The sequence below is a fragment of the Sciurus carolinensis genome, chromosome 8, assembly GCF_902686445.1.
Source record: "Sciurus carolinensis chromosome 8, mSciCar1.2, whole genome shotgun sequence".
Lineage (NCBI taxonomy): Eukaryota > Metazoa > Chordata > Mammalia > Rodentia > Sciuridae > Sciurus > Sciurus carolinensis.
The window spans coordinates 36663796-36683422 of record NC_062220.1 but is presented as its reverse complement, the minus strand read 5'-3'; the positions used below and the strand labels follow the sequence as shown (position 1 = coordinate 36683422).

The following is a 19627-nucleotide window of genomic DNA, read 5'->3' as shown; positions in this document are numbered from 1 at the left end:
GACCTTCAGTGCACCATCATGCATACATATAAACATAAACATGCTGCATTCTTCAGAATAGACCATCTGTTCCTCCATCAAACAAGTCTCAACATATGTAAAAGTACTGAAATCACACAAAGTGTGTTCTTCAACTGCAGTGAATGAAATTAAAAATCAGTTACAGAAAGGAATTTGGAAAATCCACAAATACGTAGAAATTAAACAATACATTTGTGAATAATCAAAGAATTTACCTGACTGGGCATGGGGCTGTTTAGGCCTACAGCTGACTGCTAGTGATGAGTTGAAGGTCAGGGTCAATATTAGGCAAGACCAAGGAAGTGTAGCTGTGTTCAATTCTGATATTTCTTAGACCTGTCTTAGTAGACAAATGTTTATTGACCTTTTAGATAAGCTTTTAATCCTATTATAATCAAACCTTATGAATCTCTAGGTCTAGTAATCATTACTACCCTATGCAACTGTCCAGTAAGGCAGATCTCTCAAGGTCTTGTAAGAGAATGTGTTCACACCCTCTGCCTTGGCTATGCTGTTTTTATCATTTTGATTGCCTATTGTCATATTTCTCTGCCTACCTGAATTTCATATGACTTCATGCATATGTGATGTTTTTGCACACCATAAAACAATAAAAATATGTATGCAATGTTTTATGAAATATGAATTATACTTACTGGAATTCTCACTTTTTTCAAGGAAGATTTACCGATTTGCTTATTCTTCACTTTTCTGTATTTTTTACCTGCCTGTGTTCCTTCAGTTATTCTGAATTTTGTGTTAATCATTCAGTGTTTTTTTAGAGAATTTATCATCCACGTATATATCCTGAAATAATAAATTGTTATGTTGTGTATTTTTAACTTCACATAAGAGAAATCATATGTATTTATTCTTCTATAGTACTTTGCTCTTTCTTCTTAACATCAAGGGTCTGTTAATTTGAACAGATGTTATATGTATGCTTCAAAACCCAAACAATAAAAATCAATATGTAATAAACTGAAAAGCTTTTCTTTCTCCCTTATTACAGCTTCCCTATGTATTCCTCTGAATTCTCCCCATAGGTAGTCACTCTTATTAGTTTTCTTGAATCTTTTGAACATAAATGAACACAACTGTATTCTTTCTTCCCTCATTTTTTTAAAAGGGTACATATCCTATCACATATAGGTCTACCTACATCCTCACAGAAAGCACCTTCTCATCCTTTCTCATAACTGCATAGCATCCCTTGGTGTGCATTTACTGTAGTTTCTATGAGTAGTCCTCTATTAAGGAACATTTGGAAATGCTCTCCTCTTTGATTAACACATTGTTCAAGTAATATCATAGTCCTTGCTAATGTGTTCCTCTATTTCTGTAGGATAAACTATAGGATAATTAGGAGAAAAAAATAAGTCACTCTAATTTGCAATTCTGATATTGGTACAATACATTTTTTTCCCCATGTTTACAGATATTTGTCTAGCTTTTCTGTGGAACACAGATGTTTGTGTTCTTTGCACATTTTTCTCTTGGATTATTGATACTTTTAAAAATCAATCTTAGCTTACTAATTCTGAGTATTTTCTCTTCTGATTTGACATTTGTCTTTTGACGTTGTTTGTGATAGTTGCAACACAAAAAAAATTTTTAAAGTAATTGGTTTTACCACTTCTAGAGTAACTTCTGCATTTTGAAGCAGTTAGAAAAGATTCTCCTAATCCAAATTTACAAAGAGATTCATTCATGTGTTTTCTTTTTGTACTTAAATGATTTCATTTTAATCTTTGAGTTTATATCAGTGTAGGGTAAAAGGAATGGATAATTTTCTACATGGAGCTACCTAATGGCCCCAATCAAACATTATATATAATTTAATCAATGTTGGTACACAGAGCTGTATAATCATTTTGAATGTTGAATTCCAATATGAGAATATAGTAAGTTATTTATCTTCTCCATTGATAATGGGAATTTTGGTTATTTCAAGTGTTTTGCTATAATGAGTAGAGTTGATATAAACATTCTGTATGTGCCCTATTTTTTAATGTCTATAGCACTTGCATTAATTAAATAATTAATTAGTATTTAACTGTGTTCTATTTCTTACCTATTCTTTTCCCACTAAGACTTGAGCAAAAGGAGATACATCGTACTACTTGCCACATTGACTAGGAGAGGAAATGAGGTTGAATTAACTTGAATGGAATTAGTGTCTTGATGATGACAGAGAAATGTAACCTGAAAATAACAAATTATTTCCTGTTGACTCACCAAAATCAGAATCAATAAGATGAAAAAAAATTCTACATGTCTTAGACCATATGCATAGGTCTTTATTTTCTAAGGTCACAGAGGGACAAAATCTTAACCAAAGCAAGCAAATCAATTAATTCATCTGCCTTTAACACTCTTGGACTTTTTCATGTACATAGGAACATTGATACTACTTCTGTGATCCATCAGAACCAGATGAAATATAATGGAAAATTTGTTGCACAATTTAGTTTTTCACAGATCCAAAGAGAACATGTTGGCCTTATTTGGCATATCTTTCACATCATTATTTTGACTAATCCATGTGTTTAAATGATAGGCTTCTAGAAGTTGCTACATCCTCTTAGCGGCAGAAGCAAATGTTTTGTCTTTAAAAATGCATTCCTGGCTAGGATTTTATCCAGGGATTAAAAGCCTGAGTTTTAAGTGAATGGAATCTACATCTCTTTCAGAACTATAATTGATTTTCCTTCTTACCCAACTATCACAGCAAGAGCTACACAAAAATAGTCACCAGTAGGCTGATGCCATCCCTTTTTAGGACTGATTCAACTTTTGAAAAATAAATTAGTAGCTTTTGATCACACTGAGGCTTACCAGAGACTCGTATTTATATTACAGTTAAGAGGCAATCTTAAAAGTACAACATTTTCATTAACCATAACATATTGAGCTCCCAGGAAATGGGACAACATGGAAAGGCAGTTTTAAAAATGAGATCTCTCTAATTTTTAAAGTAAAAAAAAAATTATGTTGATAATTTAGTGAACTAGAAGAATGATTTTGTTACCAAGTAAAATTACTATTTTACTATAAGTAGTACATCCCTTTAAGACAAGGTTTTGTGATATAATTAATAAAGGATTTAAATGTTTGTGAGCTCTGCGTCTTGTAGAAATAGCACATTCAAGTCAACATTTGTTTTCTGTACTAATGCACTGTACCGATTCCCTACTGAAAAAATCATGTATAATATAATTATACATTATTCAGAAAATCAATTTCTATAATAGTTAAAGTACTCTAAGATTCAATGTTATTTATTTTATTAATAAATAATTTATTTAATCTGCAGGGTTCTCATGGTTCTTTATTCACAGAACATTTCCACAGTCATTTTGATTTCTGAGTAAACATTCAAGTCTATTACTTATTTCTAAAAGGTATCATTCTACCTAGGGAACATACTGCCATAGACGGTAATTTCACAAATACCATTCAACACTGCATTTGTCCACAAATGAAATGTTTGCTTTAAGATGATGTGAAATTCTCCATTCCAAAATACACAGAAATTCCCAGCCAATTACCTTGATAAATTTGAATGCTATAATGTCTCATACTTTTATTTTATAATCTTGTTTTTTCATCACATTTTGTCAGAAAGAGTATTAAGTACATACTCAACATCATTGCTAATATTTATCATCTACTTATGGGAAAAACAGACTTCCTCCTTTCTTCCTGCTATTTAAATCATTTCTAAATGATTTATGTTGTGCTCTGGATTTAAGTTAAAAATAAATCTTAATAGATTTATTATTGTGCTATAGTTTGTTGATCAAAACAAACATAAAATTTTGCATCTAGAGTAGAAAATGAGTATTTTGTGCCACTATTTGCCTGATTGTAAAGGATCAAACACCACATGACTCCTTAGTTTAATGAGCAAACTTGGTTAATCACAGATCATTCCCAGCACTTTTTTCAAACTTGAATTTGCAAAAAAAGAAGCCTCATTTGTCTAGTTATGGAAGATATGTAACCATGTCTTCCATGACATGGGAGAAACTACTCTGAGATAATAAATCTGGAATGCTGAGAAAATGAGAGAGAGAGAGTGAGAGAGAGAGAGAGAGAGAGAGAGAGAGAGTTCAAATCTCTCTTCAGTAATCCTTAAAGGAAATTCCAACCTTCTCTCATTGTCACATGAAGCCAAAAAAAAAAAAGAATTCTCAACTGGCTTAAACCAGTTCAGAGTCCCTTAAATAGCCTTAAATAGGTATTTAAATTGAAGACAGAAGATAAACACAGAGACTGAACTTGTTGCTAATAAAAAATGAGGCTACAGGATAGAGATGCCAAGATTCAACTAACAAGTGTGGTAGACTGTATTTTCTAAATATGGCCACAAAAATGTCTCCTATACTACATTCTTACTTACTATATGGTATTAACACTCTTCCTATTGCATAGCAAGGTCTATGTCCCTTGGTCCTAAGTGGAACTTTGTTAATGCTTTAACCAAAAGCATTTAAAGAAAGTGATGCCATGAGATTTATGAGGCTAGTTCAGAAAAATGCCATGCACACCTATCTTACTTTCCTGGGAGGTCCACTCCTGGAACCCAGCTGCCACCCTATGAGGAATTTGACAGAAGTGAGAAGAAGCTAAGTGATTTCTAGCAGAGAGTTATCTGAAGCCAAAAGGACTCCAGGAGACTATCAGTGAAGGCTTAAAGGAAAGTATGGACATGCTACTGGAAGCTAGGAAAAGAAGCAATTGTTAGTTATATGGTGGCATGAAGTTTGCCATAACTGTTGTCTGTAGTGATCTAGAAAATAGAAAATGTGCTTAAAACATGGTATTGCAGACTACTGGAAGTGTCAGATGGTTTATTTTTCTTGTCTATAGTAAAATGTGAAAGGAGAGATGAACTGTTAAAAATGAAGGTTCTGAGATAAACCTGTTTCTCTTGCCCAACATTACAATATGGCCAAAGATTTTTAAATTAAGAATTAAGAAATGACTCCTGATAAAGACTAAACCCAAGACGATAGTTAAAAGCTTATGTTAAGAACTCAGCAATATCTAACATAGTGACTCATTTGTAACATTTTGAATAAAGGACCCCTTATAGATCTTAAGTGTACCACATAGAAAATTCGTGTTTAAAAGAAAGCATTTCTAAGAATATTAAATGTGGTAGACATGAAAGTCTCACACAGGAAACACAATATAAAAAAGGATAATCTCAAAGAGATTTGTGGGGTTGCCTTCAATCTAATAGAATGGTTTATATATTAATACGTAAGAAACTCATAAGAAGCCAAATAATGAACATAATTGACACTTATTATTTTCTGTTTAAAATAGTCTAACCACTAGTGTGCCACATAGAAATCCATGTTTAAAAGAAAGCATTTCTAAGAATATTAAATGTGGTAGCCATGAAACTCTCACACTGGAAACACAAGATTAAAAAGGATATTCTCACAGAGATTTGTGGGGTTGCCTTCCATCTAAAAGAATGGTTTATACACTAATACATAAGAAACTCATAAATAGCCAAATAATGGACATAATTGACACTTATTATTTTCTGTTTATAATAATCTAACCATTAGCCCTTCTGTGGACTCCTTATTCTAGGAAATTGGACAAGTACCTAAGAAATCAAGGTACTCCATTCCAATCATAACTTCTGACCCCACAAGTAACAATTATCCTGATTTTTATGGTAACTATAACATATTTTTTTTTTGAGTTTCATCATTCAAATGTGCATCCCTGGATACTATGATTTGGTCTTATTCTTACTCATCTTAAATAATGGAAACAGTCTGAATTTTGCTGATTAGGCATTTTTGGTGCAGTTCAATATGTTCTCCCATCCATGATATTTCCTGCCAACCGGCAGTTGGATATGAAGATTGGAAGAGAGTCAGGTGTTATCCCTTTGGTAGCCCTTCAAGAGGTATTTGGCACATAATGTCTGGTTGTCTCTCTTTTTTATGATACCAATAGCCAGTGATAGTTTTTTTTAACTCATTAAGAATTATGAAATGCTAATATTTATCACTTATTTATTGGTTGGAATACTTCAGACACATTTTATTTCTAATATTCCATTATATGTAATACAGTTCAGATCAGAAAGGCAGGATAAATGGTTAATCCTTGATTCTTTTCCTCTATTTTACATGTACTTTGTGTGTGTGTGTGTGTGTGTGTGTGTGTGTGTGTGTGTATGTGTGTGTGTGGTATTGGGGATTGAGCACAGGGTTGCTCTACCCCGGGATACCTCCTCCATCCTTTTCTTTCTTTCTTTATTATTTTTATTTTTTAAAAATTTGACACAAAGTCTTGTTAATTTGCCCAGATGGGCCTCAAACTTGCCTTCCTCCTGCCTCAGCATCTCCAGTAGCTGAAATTACAGGTGTGTACCACTGCACCCAGCTAAGTTTTTTAATTTGTTGGTTCCCTATCATTCTCTGAAGATGGTCCATGTAGTTTATTTTAATATTATTATGAATTCATAGATTTAAACATATTTCATAAATTTCAATCCACCATATTTGTTATATTACTTTTGACATGATACCAGTAGTTTTTAATAGCTTTTTTGTTCTTGTCACAAATATCCTAGGCCCATTTTAAACATTTCTTATTCTAGACCTGTGATCAGCCATTTTCTTAAGAAGCTCCGAGTTTCTTTTACTGAGAAATGCTATTTCAAGATCACACTAAGACACCAGAGATATTTATCACTACTGGATTAGTCACTGTATCCCTTTTCTGGGAATAGAGTTAGTAAATTCAGATAGATAGATAAATAGAGTGAGGAGGTACCAATTTAGACAGAATCAAATTGAGAACTATTTCAGTTTTAGGGTTTTAGTTTTACCTCTTATACTTTTCTCTATATATAGGGTTCAGTTTTGAAAAGTTACAGGAAATGATAAAATTAGACTATACTCTATTTTATTTCATATTACATGCATAACAGCAGATTTAAAATGTTAATATTAACCACCAATATGAACATAAGAAATATATTCAATTTTTATATGCTTTTCTCCCACTTTGTTTATATTAGCTCTATAGTATCAGGTTATAGAGTTAATATACATTACGCTCACTCCATGTTCTGTATTAGTTCTTGCTCCATCTTAGTTCCATGGAAATTAGTATAATTTAATGCTTACCTCTTCGTATTAATATCTCTTGGTTGTCTGAAGATCATTCTTTATTCTTCAGAAGGAGTTCATGGGAATAATATTTCCCAAGTCTTTACATGTTGATAAAACGTGTGTCTTATACTCAAAAGTCACTTCACATATAATGCTTGGTTCAGAGTATCTATCTTTCCTGAATGTCTTATTTTACCCTATTTTCTTCCGATCTAGAGAACTGCTATAGAAAATTTTGGTAATTTTCTTTTTTATAAATCATATGCTTTAAAAAATCTAGATAACAAAAGGGGTTCTCTCCCCTATTCTTCAATGTCCCATAATTTTATTAAACTGTAATAAACTATGTTGATTTTCTGAGTTGATATTTTCAGGTATGGAATGTAACTTTCAATATCTAGTTTTAAATTTTTTAAAATGCAGGTAAGTTTTGGTAGATTATGGTTTGGGATATATTTTTGTTCTTGTTCTTTTGGTTTGATATTCTTCTGGGTCTCCTAAAATCCACAAGCTCCAGCTTTATAGTCTGTCTTCAATATTTGTTAATTTCTCTGGAATACTTTTTTTTCTTTAAAAAATTTTTTTTATCCTCTGTTACTCTTAAGCATTATCAGTTTTTGACTCTTGCATTTTTTTACTTTATTCTTCATTTATCTCCTTTTCCTCTTCATTTTGAATTCTTTCCTGTGTTCTATCACCACAATTTTGAGTTCTTCTAATTCTGATGTGTGTGGTTTGTTATAATGTTTTCATGTTTCTTGTTTTAAAATAATAGCTCACAGTTTTGTTCTTTTGGAGATATCATTCTGATGCTCTCTCTGTGTAGTGATGTTTTTCTGTTCCTTTTCTCCTTTTTTCTTATGGTAACTTTGAATGGAATTTGACCCTGAAAAGTTTCTGTAAACTTTTGCAATGAGATAAGGTTTAGAAAATGTCATGCAACTTTAGAGAGCTCAATCTCCCTTGTTCTTAGGAAGCGTTAAAAAATATAGCAGCACTTTGGGGATTTCCTGATGCAAATCCCATCTAGCTGTGGAACATGTGAAGTGTGGTCAGTGTGACTGAGGAGAAGTTTAAATTATTAATTTTATTTAAATATTCTAGTTAAAAATTAACCACATCAGTCCATGGCTATCATTCTTGGATGCTGCTTCTCTAGACTACCATTTTCCATTGCCTTTTCTCCCCCTCATACTCAATGTTGATTTCTCTGGAAGCAGTTTCTTACTTTGGGACCCAAAGGTCAGTTCTGAGACGGCACAAATTCCATTCAAAGGTGGTTAGTATTAACAATTTAAATCTGCAGCCCTTCATTTCTTATGTGGTCAACTGCCATCATAAAAATGGCCTGAAATGCTTTCTAGTAAATGCCTGGAAGAGAACATTTCAGTTCTCCTGTTCCTCAGACACCACCCTTACTTCTTTTCCTCCCTGCCACAAATTTTGTTTTGTTTTGTTTTGGTATACATGTGTGTCTTGTGCCTGTTGGTGGTTTGTCCTCAACTCTGTGTTTTGGCATTTATGGAAGAGCTTGTCACCTAGTTTTCTTGTAAAAGTTGTCCCGGAACATTTTTTGGTTTTGCTAAGTAGTTGATCTTTTTTAATTTTGAGTGTAGATATTCAGAAGGATTGAAAATTACACTGCCCTTTTCCTGTCTCCTCGAAATGCTTTGAATAACAAATTCTTAAAATAAGTTTTTACATTAAGGAAAATATCATACTAATGATGTGTTTTTGTTAACCATTTCAATGCTGTGACCAAAAGACCTCTCAAGAACAATTTTAGAGGAGGAGAAGTTTATTTGTGATTCATAGTTCAGAAGTTTCAGACCTTAGATGGCTGACTCCATTGCTCTAGGCCTGAGATGATGCAGGACATCATGGAAGAGTGTGGTGGAGAAAAGCAGATCAGGACATGGCCACCAAAAAGCAGAGACAGCTCTGCTTCAACAAGGACAAAATGTAAACCCCAAAGTAAAGTCCGAAGTGGCCCATCTCCTCCAGCCACACCCCACCCGCCTATAGTTTACCACCCAGTTAATCTCTATAAGTGGATTAAAGATTAACAAACTGATTAGATTAAGGCACTCATAATCCAATAACTTCACCTGTAAGCTTTCTTATACTGTCTCACACATAAGTTTTTGGTGGACACTCAATATCTAAATCATAACATCATGGAATATTTTTAAAAAGAAGAAATCGGCATGAATATACCGATCAAAGACTACTCCTGACATTTTAGTGTATTTCCCCCATGTTTGTTTCCTATACATGGCATTTTGCATAGTTTGTAAGCCTGCTGTATATACAATTCTGTGTTCCGATTTGTTCCTATAACATTATAATTGTTTGCTATTACAAAAATTCTAAAGTATTGTTCAGTAGCTCTGCTAATTCTATCATGTGGCTTATCCATTATTTACTTAGTCAAACCTCAATTTGGTCAAAATGATAACTACTGGTTTACTCTGAGATATGTTTGGTACCTGTTTTCCATTGAAATATCCCTATAGGACAACCTGTGGTTTTATCCAAGCTGCTAATGTGTAATAATAGCTGTACCAGGCTCACATAGGAGATCCCATGACAAGTGTTAATAAGTGATTGCCTCTCCAAAGATGTTGGGACTAATGACACGTTAACTAACTCAGGCTAACTCCTTACTCCCTGGCGAGCGAGCTAGATCAAGCCTCAAAGGCAGTTTCAATAGTTAATGATGATAAATTGGACCACCGTCAGGGATTGGTTAACAATAGTTCCGCCAATGTGATCAGCTCGTGCTTGCCATATAGTCCTATGGGACTCTCGCCTGCATGAACCCCCCATGCCTTGCTGACCTTTAAGCTGATTGGTTCCCGCCTAGCCCCCACCCTACATAAAAGCTGTGTGATTTCCTCAATAAATGAGGTTCCTGTTGTGCCTCGTGCGCTGACAGACCTCCCGGCCCTGGTGTGTTTCCTTTGCAGCCGACACTCATCATCCTGCTCGGCCCCGTATTCTCCTCAGGCGGGCCCTGAGGAGGTACATTGGACCTTGTTGCCCGACAGGGAACAACACAGAGAGGCCTCGTGGGACCACATTAGTAATTGAAGAGAAAGGCGTCATCATCTTTTTCCTGAAATCTTACTTCAACTAATGTAGAAAATTTTTCAATAACACTCTTTTTTTGGTATTCATAGTATCTTCACTCTGTGTGTGGAGATATATATTTATATGTATTTATAATCATCTGTTATCTTCAATCGAGGTGTTTCTTTTGGTCACCAAACTCAAACCAAATGACCTTGCAAAATCAGTAGTACATATGAAACTAAACCCATGAGGTTTCTCAATGAGAGGTCATTCTCCTCTTCTGTTTCCTTTAGAAAACAGGTGTAGGGTGTGAGTTACACCTACCATATTTACCACCAGATTCCTAAAAGATAGGAGAATGGAATCCTAATAGATTTCTTATCCTCCCTCTCTTCCAGAATCAATCAAGTTCAATATTTCCTACTTCTTTGGTATCATAGGTAACGCCCTCACACTCCATACCCATTGCCACTGCCTTAACTTGGCCCTCATCATATTTCACATGGTTTTGGGCCATAATCACCTAATCAATCTTCTCTTCTTTAGATCTGTCCTATTTATCTGTTGTTCCTACTCCTCCCAACAAAAGAACACGTACAAATTTTTGCACAAGTAAGCTTTCTAAAGTGTAAATTATTTTGAAAATGTTCAGTAGTTCTCCGGTGCCCAGAATTTTTTCCCCTTATTTACTAAGCTTCTTTTTTATTTCTTTATAATATTGGAAACAGAAGCAAATGTCTTTTTGGGATTTTTAGAATACTCTCGTCACTCCCTCTCTGTGAGATGCCCTACCTGTCAGCTTAAGCTTCATTCTGTGTTGTTCTCCATGTTTCTGAAATGGCACAAGCTCCGACTGACTGGGTCAGAGGTTCACATTTACCAAGCTAAGACGAAAACAGTCCTTCTTTTGGAGGGGTTGGAAACCCATTCTAGACCTTTGGCTTAAACTAAGGGGATATCAACTCATGAGCTGAAACTGCTTTTATGAGATGTCTGTGAGTGCAGAAAAACAAACAAAAATGAGTTTGCAAAGGGGAATAACTAAAGCTGATGTTGGCAGAATATCAAGATGAGAGTCCGCATGATATCAGAGAAAGAGTTGTTCTCTTGGCTCCAGATGTTATGAAGTGCCTGGTTCTAGTCACAAATGAACTCAGCTGCCTGAGTCTTGAATTTTGCAAGGCATCTATGTATTCTTAAAATGAAATACCATGTTTTATGTTACTATTAAATTAGGTGAAGAGGGTTCTTACTTCTTACAATCAAGTGAGTTTTAATTAAGACACTGTTCATCTTCCAATACTCAGCCAAGAGATACCCTTCTCTAAAGATTTTACAAACCCCAACACCACCCTCTCCCTGCCTCCACTGGCACATTCATCTACCTGTAACACTTCATTACTTTTACATGCCTGCCACCCCAAACTAATCTGTAAGCAACCGAAGAATGAAGGAAATGTCTTACATATGTTTTTATCTCTCTAATGTTCATTACAGTGCAGGGTACGTATATGTTTAACACATTTCCTTCATCAGAGACTGTAATTTGATAACCTACAGACTGAATTTAACCTGAATAAATATTATGTTTGGCCCATATAAAGATCTTTTTAGTGTGTGTCCATGTGTGTAAAATCTAGTATTTTTACTTACTTTTTAAAGATGAAGATCTTAAGAACATTCCTTAGTATTATCTGATATTTTTGATTTCCTCTCTACGTGATAGGAACATCAGAGTTGGTTATTTATTAGGCTGATGCTTCTATTTTTGTGGAGGAGCCAAATTCAACTTTGACCAAAGCACTCTGGTAGGCACCAAGGGAGAAATACGAAGTAATATCAGTCTCCACAGCTCCACCAATGATATGCTTTCCAAACACATCGATGATCTTCTTGTTAAATCCAGTGCACATTTGATCCTTTTCTACAATTCACACTGTTTGCTAATTCCTTGAATTCCATTTCTGCTTATTGGAATTTGACTCCTCTTTTTCCTCTTTCCTTTTGACTAGCCTTCATCTCTTGTTTGTGCCTTTCTTGTTCTACATTGTTCAATTGTTGTCTTTGATATTTTTCTCTTTGTTTTTCTACCTCCCAAGCTGTGCTTCTTTCTATCCATAGCTTTTAATTATTTATTTATGTAAATAATGTTGACTCCTAAACCACCATTTCAGTACATATTTCATCTCTTAGGTTTATATTTGGTTACTTCATTTTAATATCCCAATTTCCAAATCATACCTTTTATCTTAACACCCTTTGTCTTACACACACACAAAGCATGACTAAACAAAACCCTTTCCTTCATCCTACAGTTTCTCTATTCTTGAGCCCTCCACAAAGATGATCATGCTAAAACCATTTGCACTTCTTTTATTCATTCCTGTCATCAGCTACATCCAGTCATCAAACTGTGCCAGTTCTACCTCCTTAATATCTCTACATCCTAACACTTGAATAACTGAATTAGGACTTGTAATCTAATTTTCCTAGTCAACACTTACGTACCTCAATGTTGTTTCTTGTAAGTTATTTATAAATAATACATAAATAATTTCCCATAATTGACAGATTGACTCCAGATGGAAATCACTAAATTTCAGCATCTGCCCTTGACAATGCTACCCACACAACGGATGCTGGGAGGGCTGGGAAGGAAGACAGGGAGAGAAGCAGAATTTGATGATTAGAAAAAAGGGTTTCCCGGTCATCTGTGCTACTCCATGAAACGACACAAAATTTATGTTACAATATTTGTTTGATATCTTATTTAAACTGCTTTACTGGACACTTTCTATCTGTTAAGCCTCCCTGAATGAAGAGAATTGCCTTGTCATAGTCAGACCTCATGTTCATGAGAGCTAGGCAAAATATGCAAGGGCTCAAACTTCTCTGGATGATTTGGGAAAGAGATAAGAAAATTTTACTTCAACTTAATGAAAAGAAAAAAAAATCACTATCCATTTTGGTAATTCAATTTTTAGTTAATAATAGGATAAGAAAAACTTGAGTATTATAAATCAATGCTTTGTTGGACGAAATAATGTCTGAGTTTCATTCCAGACTCAACAATCTGATGATATTTATTGCAACTGCTCCTGAAGAGGGTATAGAATAGGTCCAGCTCTGGGACTCCAATGTTGCTGCGATACCTGTGAAACTCGGTTTCAGAGAAGCAAGGGAAATGAGAGCCCCCTTGCAGTATTTCACATAGTAGGACAAAGGACAAGCCTCTACTCTCAAAGGTATGACGCAACCTGCTTCTGAAGTGATTCACATCATCCTCACTTTGGAATAATCGGATGCTAAGAAAACGAATCTTATTAACCATCTTCATTGGCATCAAAGATTCAAGATAAGGTCCCTTGCCAGTGTTTGGGACTTTGGAGAAAAGCATTTGAGAAAAGGTCATTTCCACAACTCAACAGTGAAATCGGAGCCTAAATCCCATCACTGGAATCCCTAATATCTCCGCAATCTCGTTTTCCTCTCTCCCCTGAAAATAAACCAAATTAGTATAGGGGTAACTGCTCCTTTTGACACAAGTCAAGGGTCCCCTACAAACAGGTACAAACTGCCAAAATGGAAAGCGCTCATCTGCAGCCAGCGGCAGGAGGGCCCCGGGTCTGCACACGTGCGTGGCAGGTCAGGGGAGACCCGGTGCGGGTTACTGAGCTCACCCGCAGGGCGCCGCCCCGGACGCGGCCCCGCCCCTCACCTTGCCCGCACTGCGCTCGGGCCGCGAAGGTGCGTGCGGCGCTCGGTGATTGGCGGCGGCCCGGCGCTGCCCCGTTGCCATTGGCTGCCTGCTCCTCTTTGTTCCCGGTCCCCGCCGCAGGCCGACTGCAGCGGACTGGGCGGCGGAAGTTCGACGGCGCCGGGTGAGTGGCTGCGGTAGCGGCGCCGGAGTCCCGGCACATCCCCCCAGGGCCCGCAGTATAGCGGAGGCCAGCCAAGCCTGGGCGTGAGATCCCGGACAGGAGGAAGGAACCCGTCTGACACACCAACATGGACCTGGAAACCAAAATGAAGAAGGTAAGAAGGCGCCGGCGGCGACAGCGGTCGCCTTACCTGCGCCGCCGGTGCCGCGTCCCGGAACCCCGGGCGGCGCCGCCCCCTGGCCGTCGCCGGCGGTGGGGCGCGCGGCCCGCCCGGCGCGAGCCCGCTCCCTGTCTACGGCGGCCCCAGGACCTCGGGTCCAGGTACAGGGCCCTCTGGGTAGAGGTGCCAGGCAGCCTCGCTAACTCCCGAAACCCGGGAGCGACAGCGAGTCGGAGCGCGAGCGCGGGCGGGCGCGGGATATTGCTCCCAGGTCTCACCACGCCCAACGGTTGGAGGTGTCTGAAACTTTTCCTGAAAATGTTTCAGCCACGCCTGTACCTCCCCAAAAAGGAAAAGATGGGGTTAGGGTAAGTTCTGGGGAGACCGTGACACTTCTTCTTCCTGTCTCAGGAAATTGAACTTTATCAAGCCTTTGTGGTTTAGGAGTGTTGATGCGCCTTTGACTACCTGACCTCCTCCCTTTCCAACTTGGCTGCCCGAGGCTCTCTAAAGTGAGCGAGTGTTGATTTAATGCACTTCCTTAGCAGCCGCCACTGCTGATAACTTATAAAGTGATGATTTTTTTTCTTTTTTCTTTTTTTTTTTTTTTTTGGTTATTTCATTACCAAAGCACAGTGCCTCCTTCTTAGCGAAGTTATCTCTCAAAGAAAACTTTTCCCCTGGTTTGCAGCTAGCCGCAAAGGGCGATTGTCATCAGTGCTCAGTTCTGGGGAAGGCTTCCAGCTGGATGATTCCGGTCTTCAGAATCTTACCTGAGCAGCTCCCAGAGTATGGAGTGCCCTAGGTAGCCTGGGAGAAAGGGTGGGGACCAGACTTTGACTCAAAAAGAATGCTGATGTCATATTCGAGTGTAACATTCGGTGTAAAAAGTTCATATTTATCCTGCAGTGAATTTAAGTTAGCTGTCCCTTATCAAATAGGGAAGGAAGTTGTGCAGAGTGAGAAAGGGAAAAGTAGAAAAAAAAAAAAAAAAAGAAAACAAACCCTAATTTTATTTTCTTGCTCAATTATGGTTGCATTATTTTGACTTATAAAAGACAAAGTTTTTGACCAGAGCATTAATTCTATTTTATGGTCAGAATTTTTGAAACTATGTAAGAGCAAGATTTTAGTTTAGGAAGTTGTTGACCAGTAAAAACTTACATTGAGCATAAATTTTTTGGTCCCTTGTGACTAAAATAAGCACTCCACAGAGAATCCAAGAATAGGAAAACAAATTTTAAGAATAGTGTGATTGTTTTTTATTCTCTTCCTATTTGATATCTTTTAGATAACATTTTTTTGACTAATTTGATTTCCACTTGAAAGCATGTGTTTAATGTGCCATTAGCCTTCTGTTGATCAGTGCACTTATTTTGATTTTATGTGTGTAAAAACTACTTGATTTAGTTCTTGTCTAAAATTTGGGGTGCCTTGCCTTGCTTGTAAATATTGATTCAAAAACTACTTTGTAAAGTCAACATCCTGGGGATGAATAGGCAAAGCATAGGATTTTTACAGCAGTGACACTATTTTGTATACTATAATGGTAGATACATGTCTTTAATGTTTGTCAAAATCCACAAAATGTATAATTTACCAAGAATGAACCCTAATGTAGACTATGGACTCAGTAGATAGTGATGTGTGTGTTTCATCAGTTTTCTTAAATATACTACTTTAATGTATGGTTGGTAGTGGGGGAGGCTGTGCTTGTGTGAGAAAGAGGGAATATAGAAATTTTTATACTTTCTGCTCAATATTTCTGTGAACCTAAAATGCTATATTTAAAAAAAAAAAAAAGCACTCAAAAGTATTTTAAAGACTCTTCGAGACAAAGAATAATTTTTGAGAGGTCCAGAGCTAAGAATTATATGTGACTTGGCATTTAACTCAGTGATAGAATAGTTGCCTAGCATGTGCAAGGCCCTGGGTTTGATCTCCACCGCTGGGGTGGGGTGGGAATAATTTGATCTCTATCTATTCTTTCAAAGGAAAAATCCAGATACTATTTATTATAGTTTTCAAAGTTTCAAAATGTGACTTATGATGTAATTTTCCTTCTCCATTCCCTGTTTAATTTAAAAGAATATCTTTTTGACCAAGAATCTTAACCCTCTCTGTAATCTTCCTTCTCTCCACTCCTGTCCCAAGAAGGAGGGTGTCACAGATTTTTGGGGGGTGTTGATGGGCCTTTATTTTATTCATTTATTTATATATGGTCCTGAGGATCAAACCCAGTGTCTCACACACGCTAGGCAAGCGCTTTGCCACTGAGCCACAACCCCAGCCCAGGATTTCACAGATTTAAATATAACCTTTAGAGAGAATTCCATGCCATTAACAAATCCCTTTCACAACCTTGTCATTGCTAGTGATTCTTAGAACAGAGTCCTCAACCAGTTAATTAGAAACAACTGAATTGCCCCAAAGGTGTCCAGTTTGACTGCCAAATGTATGCTCTCTCTTCCTTCATAGGACTCATGATACACTTGACTTTCAGTGGATGGGACAGAAAGTTTCCCAGTACAAAACAGTTTGGAGATTCCATGAATATATTTCACAGTCTTAACCATAATATCAAAAATCAACCTATATTTTTTTAGAAACTGTTCTCTAACACACCTGAAAAAAGCCACATTATAAAATTATCATTGATTTACCCTATTTTTGTACCTATATAGATTTCAGCTCTCCCTTTTTGACTTGAGTATACAAGAAAAATACTGGTACACTGAAGAAAGGCAGATTGGAAACAAAGTATAGTCATTTAAATGAAACTAAATTTGACTTGTGTTTTAAGAGGTGGCATTTTTCCTTCTAAAGCCCTTATATTACACTGTTGGTTTCATAAAGAATTTTCCTCAGGCAGATGAAAAATTTTATTTTTTTTTCATTAACATTTTCTGTAAAAAAAAATTAAAGATGGTTATTTTTATCACATGATGACCTAGGTGGATGATACTATTATAGGATTTTAAGTTTATGAAAAGAGAACTTGTCCATATCTTCCTTACAAATTTGGATTAATTACCATTAAACACCACCTTCAAAAAGATAATTTTATAATTAGATTTTGCTATATTTTATTTGAAGTAAGTGAGCTGTTGCTAGGATGTAAGAGCTAGTTTGATTATACGAAGTTTTTGTTTTAGTATTATTTTAGAACAGCATTTGACTATTACATCTGTGCCCTGTCTTCTGATTTATTCTTCTCGATCTCTTCCTTATTTCTCTCATCTCTCATCTAATTGACTTTGTGTAAGTAGAATCTGTCTGTTTGGAAAAAGAAAACATAACAATGGCTTTTGAAAAACAGAAAGAGAGTCTCATTTTGTGGTGAATGGTAAATCATGGCCCACAGCCAGCTGTTTTCCTCTTTCCTTTCTGTGTTACTCTCCCGTGAGAATCACTTTTTTCCTTTAAAAACATACCAGAGAGAAAGAGAACTCCAGTAATTTCCCTTATACTGCCTGGAATTGCTGCAGGGCTTTAAATTTTACCATACTGATTTTTTTTTGCCTCTTTTGTGACCTTTTTTATTTGATACTTCCTAACATCTTGCATACTTTTCTTAGAACCGTTCTTTCATTGATTTTACTTTTTTAAAAATAAATGCATTTTAAAGATTAAAGGTCACTAGAAATTCCCACTTTCCACATCCAAGTATGTTTTAAAAGTTTTAGTCATTAGCCAAAAAAGCATAGTGAATTCAAGTGATTACATTTGGAAAAAGTACTGAACCACAAAGAGTCTTTCTATTAGAAATTAGAATGAGTCTTTTCTCTTAGGCAGCCTCTGATTAAAGTGGAAAAGGCACATACATGATGACCTAGATGCTGAAATCTATAGTTGATTTCTCTGCCTGAAGCCATTTTTGCAGCAAGAGTCATTGGCAAGACTGAGAACCAAGTGAGGACAGAGCATACTCATGGCTTTGTGTTTGAATGAGTGCTCTGACTCTCAAGTGCAGAAGAAAGTACAGTGGTCCTTAGCTGGACTTTTATCTCTCTTAACTCATGGTGTGATACATTACATCGATTAAATATTAAGTCACTTTCTCTTACTTAATCTGATTATTTTGAATAAAACTAGTAAGTTTTCTAGTGATTTTGTTCCCTTATGCCATCCAATGGAGTAGACATAGAATTTTCTAGCTCCACTGGCTAATAACTGTGTAACATCATGTCACCCTGTTACATTGCTTGTGCTCATACTCCATCTCCAATATCAAATCTTACCTGTTCTTCAAGGTCTCATGCATGACACCACACCTTTCTCTAGGAAATGTTCCTTCAAATTCCCACCTTAAAGGCAAATCTTATTCCCTAAATTCCCAAAGCATTTTATTTGTGACTCCTAGGATGCTCATTACTCTTCATCTTTAGGTTGTAGTTACCTTTGTAGTTCACCTTTTTACCTAGATTGCAAACTTTCCGAGAGATAAATTTTTATCTTCCAGTACTTACATAGTTATTTTGTTTACTGTTCAAAACAATCTTATATGAAATAGAATTTAGGCACCTTTTTAGAATGAAGAAACTGAGGTTCAGTTAGCTTAATTTGAAAGTGGAGAACCTCGTTATGAACTTGAAATACAATTTGCAGAATCGATGTTCCCTCTGTCATGCCACCTAGCCTCTGAGTCTTATATATCCTCCATTTTTCTCACTAAATATGTTAAATATAACTATTATATAAAGAGAAATAAAGTATGGTACATTTCAACATTTTCACTTGTTTAAAGGAATTGTATTTGAGGAACTGATTTCTATTCCAATAAAATTACTATCCTGTTAGTGTTCTGTTTTATTTATACTTTATGTCATATGTATACCCTTTTAGTGTAAGTTGCCATTGATCCTTTTCGACAGAGATTAAGTATAAAAGAGTAAAAGTATTGTGAAAAAGAATTTTTGGGCAACTTTACAGGCAAAGAAATTGTTTAAGCTCCAATAATATTCTAGATTGTATCTTCTAGGATTCTTTTACCTCCCCAATTTATGTAGGGAGCAAGTGTTATGCTATTTTTCTAGCTATTTAATATAGTCCTAAGCAGTAGTGAACCCTGCATTTGACTGTTTTGAGAGTTCAGGCAGTGGCATCTGGAAGTAGAGGGCACTCCTGGGTGAGTTTTAGAGGAGTCTTCTATTTTCTGAAATCCACAGTGCTAGAAATCCTCAACATAGCATGGATAGGATAAACCTCCCTGTAATGGCACAATGTTCACAGTGTCATTGGAATGGTAGACCAGAGAGTTAAGAATAGACCAGTTGCTTTTTTAAAATTAGTCTTAGTGTTGGAAGAACTATTTTATTTTAATTTGCCATTTTGCA

At 36.2% G+C, this 19627-nt stretch overlaps 2 protein-coding genes across 4 annotated transcripts in view; one reads left to right on the top strand and one right to left on the bottom strand.

Annotated features, from left to right (window-relative positions):
• Positions 1 to 14498, bottom strand: part of Tfec (transcription factor EC) — a 207153-nt gene extending 192655 nt beyond the window's left edge. Inside the window, exon 1 of one of the 2 annotated variants that reach the window (XM_047560781.1) lies at positions 14322 to 14498. The gene's annotated coding sequence lies outside the window, so the exon portion shown is untranslated. Of the gene's footprint in view, positions 1 to 13968; positions 14280 to 14321 lie in introns of those variants that run through there. The other variant, XM_047560784.1, reaches the window with a different exon arrangement.
• Positions 14085 to 19627, top strand: part of Tes (testin LIM domain protein) — a 41032-nt gene continuing 35489 nt past the window's right edge. The window contains exon 1 of one of the 2 annotated variants that reach the window (XM_047560778.1): positions 14085 to 14285. In XM_047560778.1, coding sequence (XP_047416734.1) covers positions 14259 to 14285 — 27 coding nt within the window. In that variant the 5' untranslated portion in view covers positions 14085 to 14258. Of the gene's footprint in view, positions 14286 to 14488; positions 14660 to 19627 lie in introns of those variants that run through there. The other variant, XM_047560779.1, reaches the window with a different exon arrangement.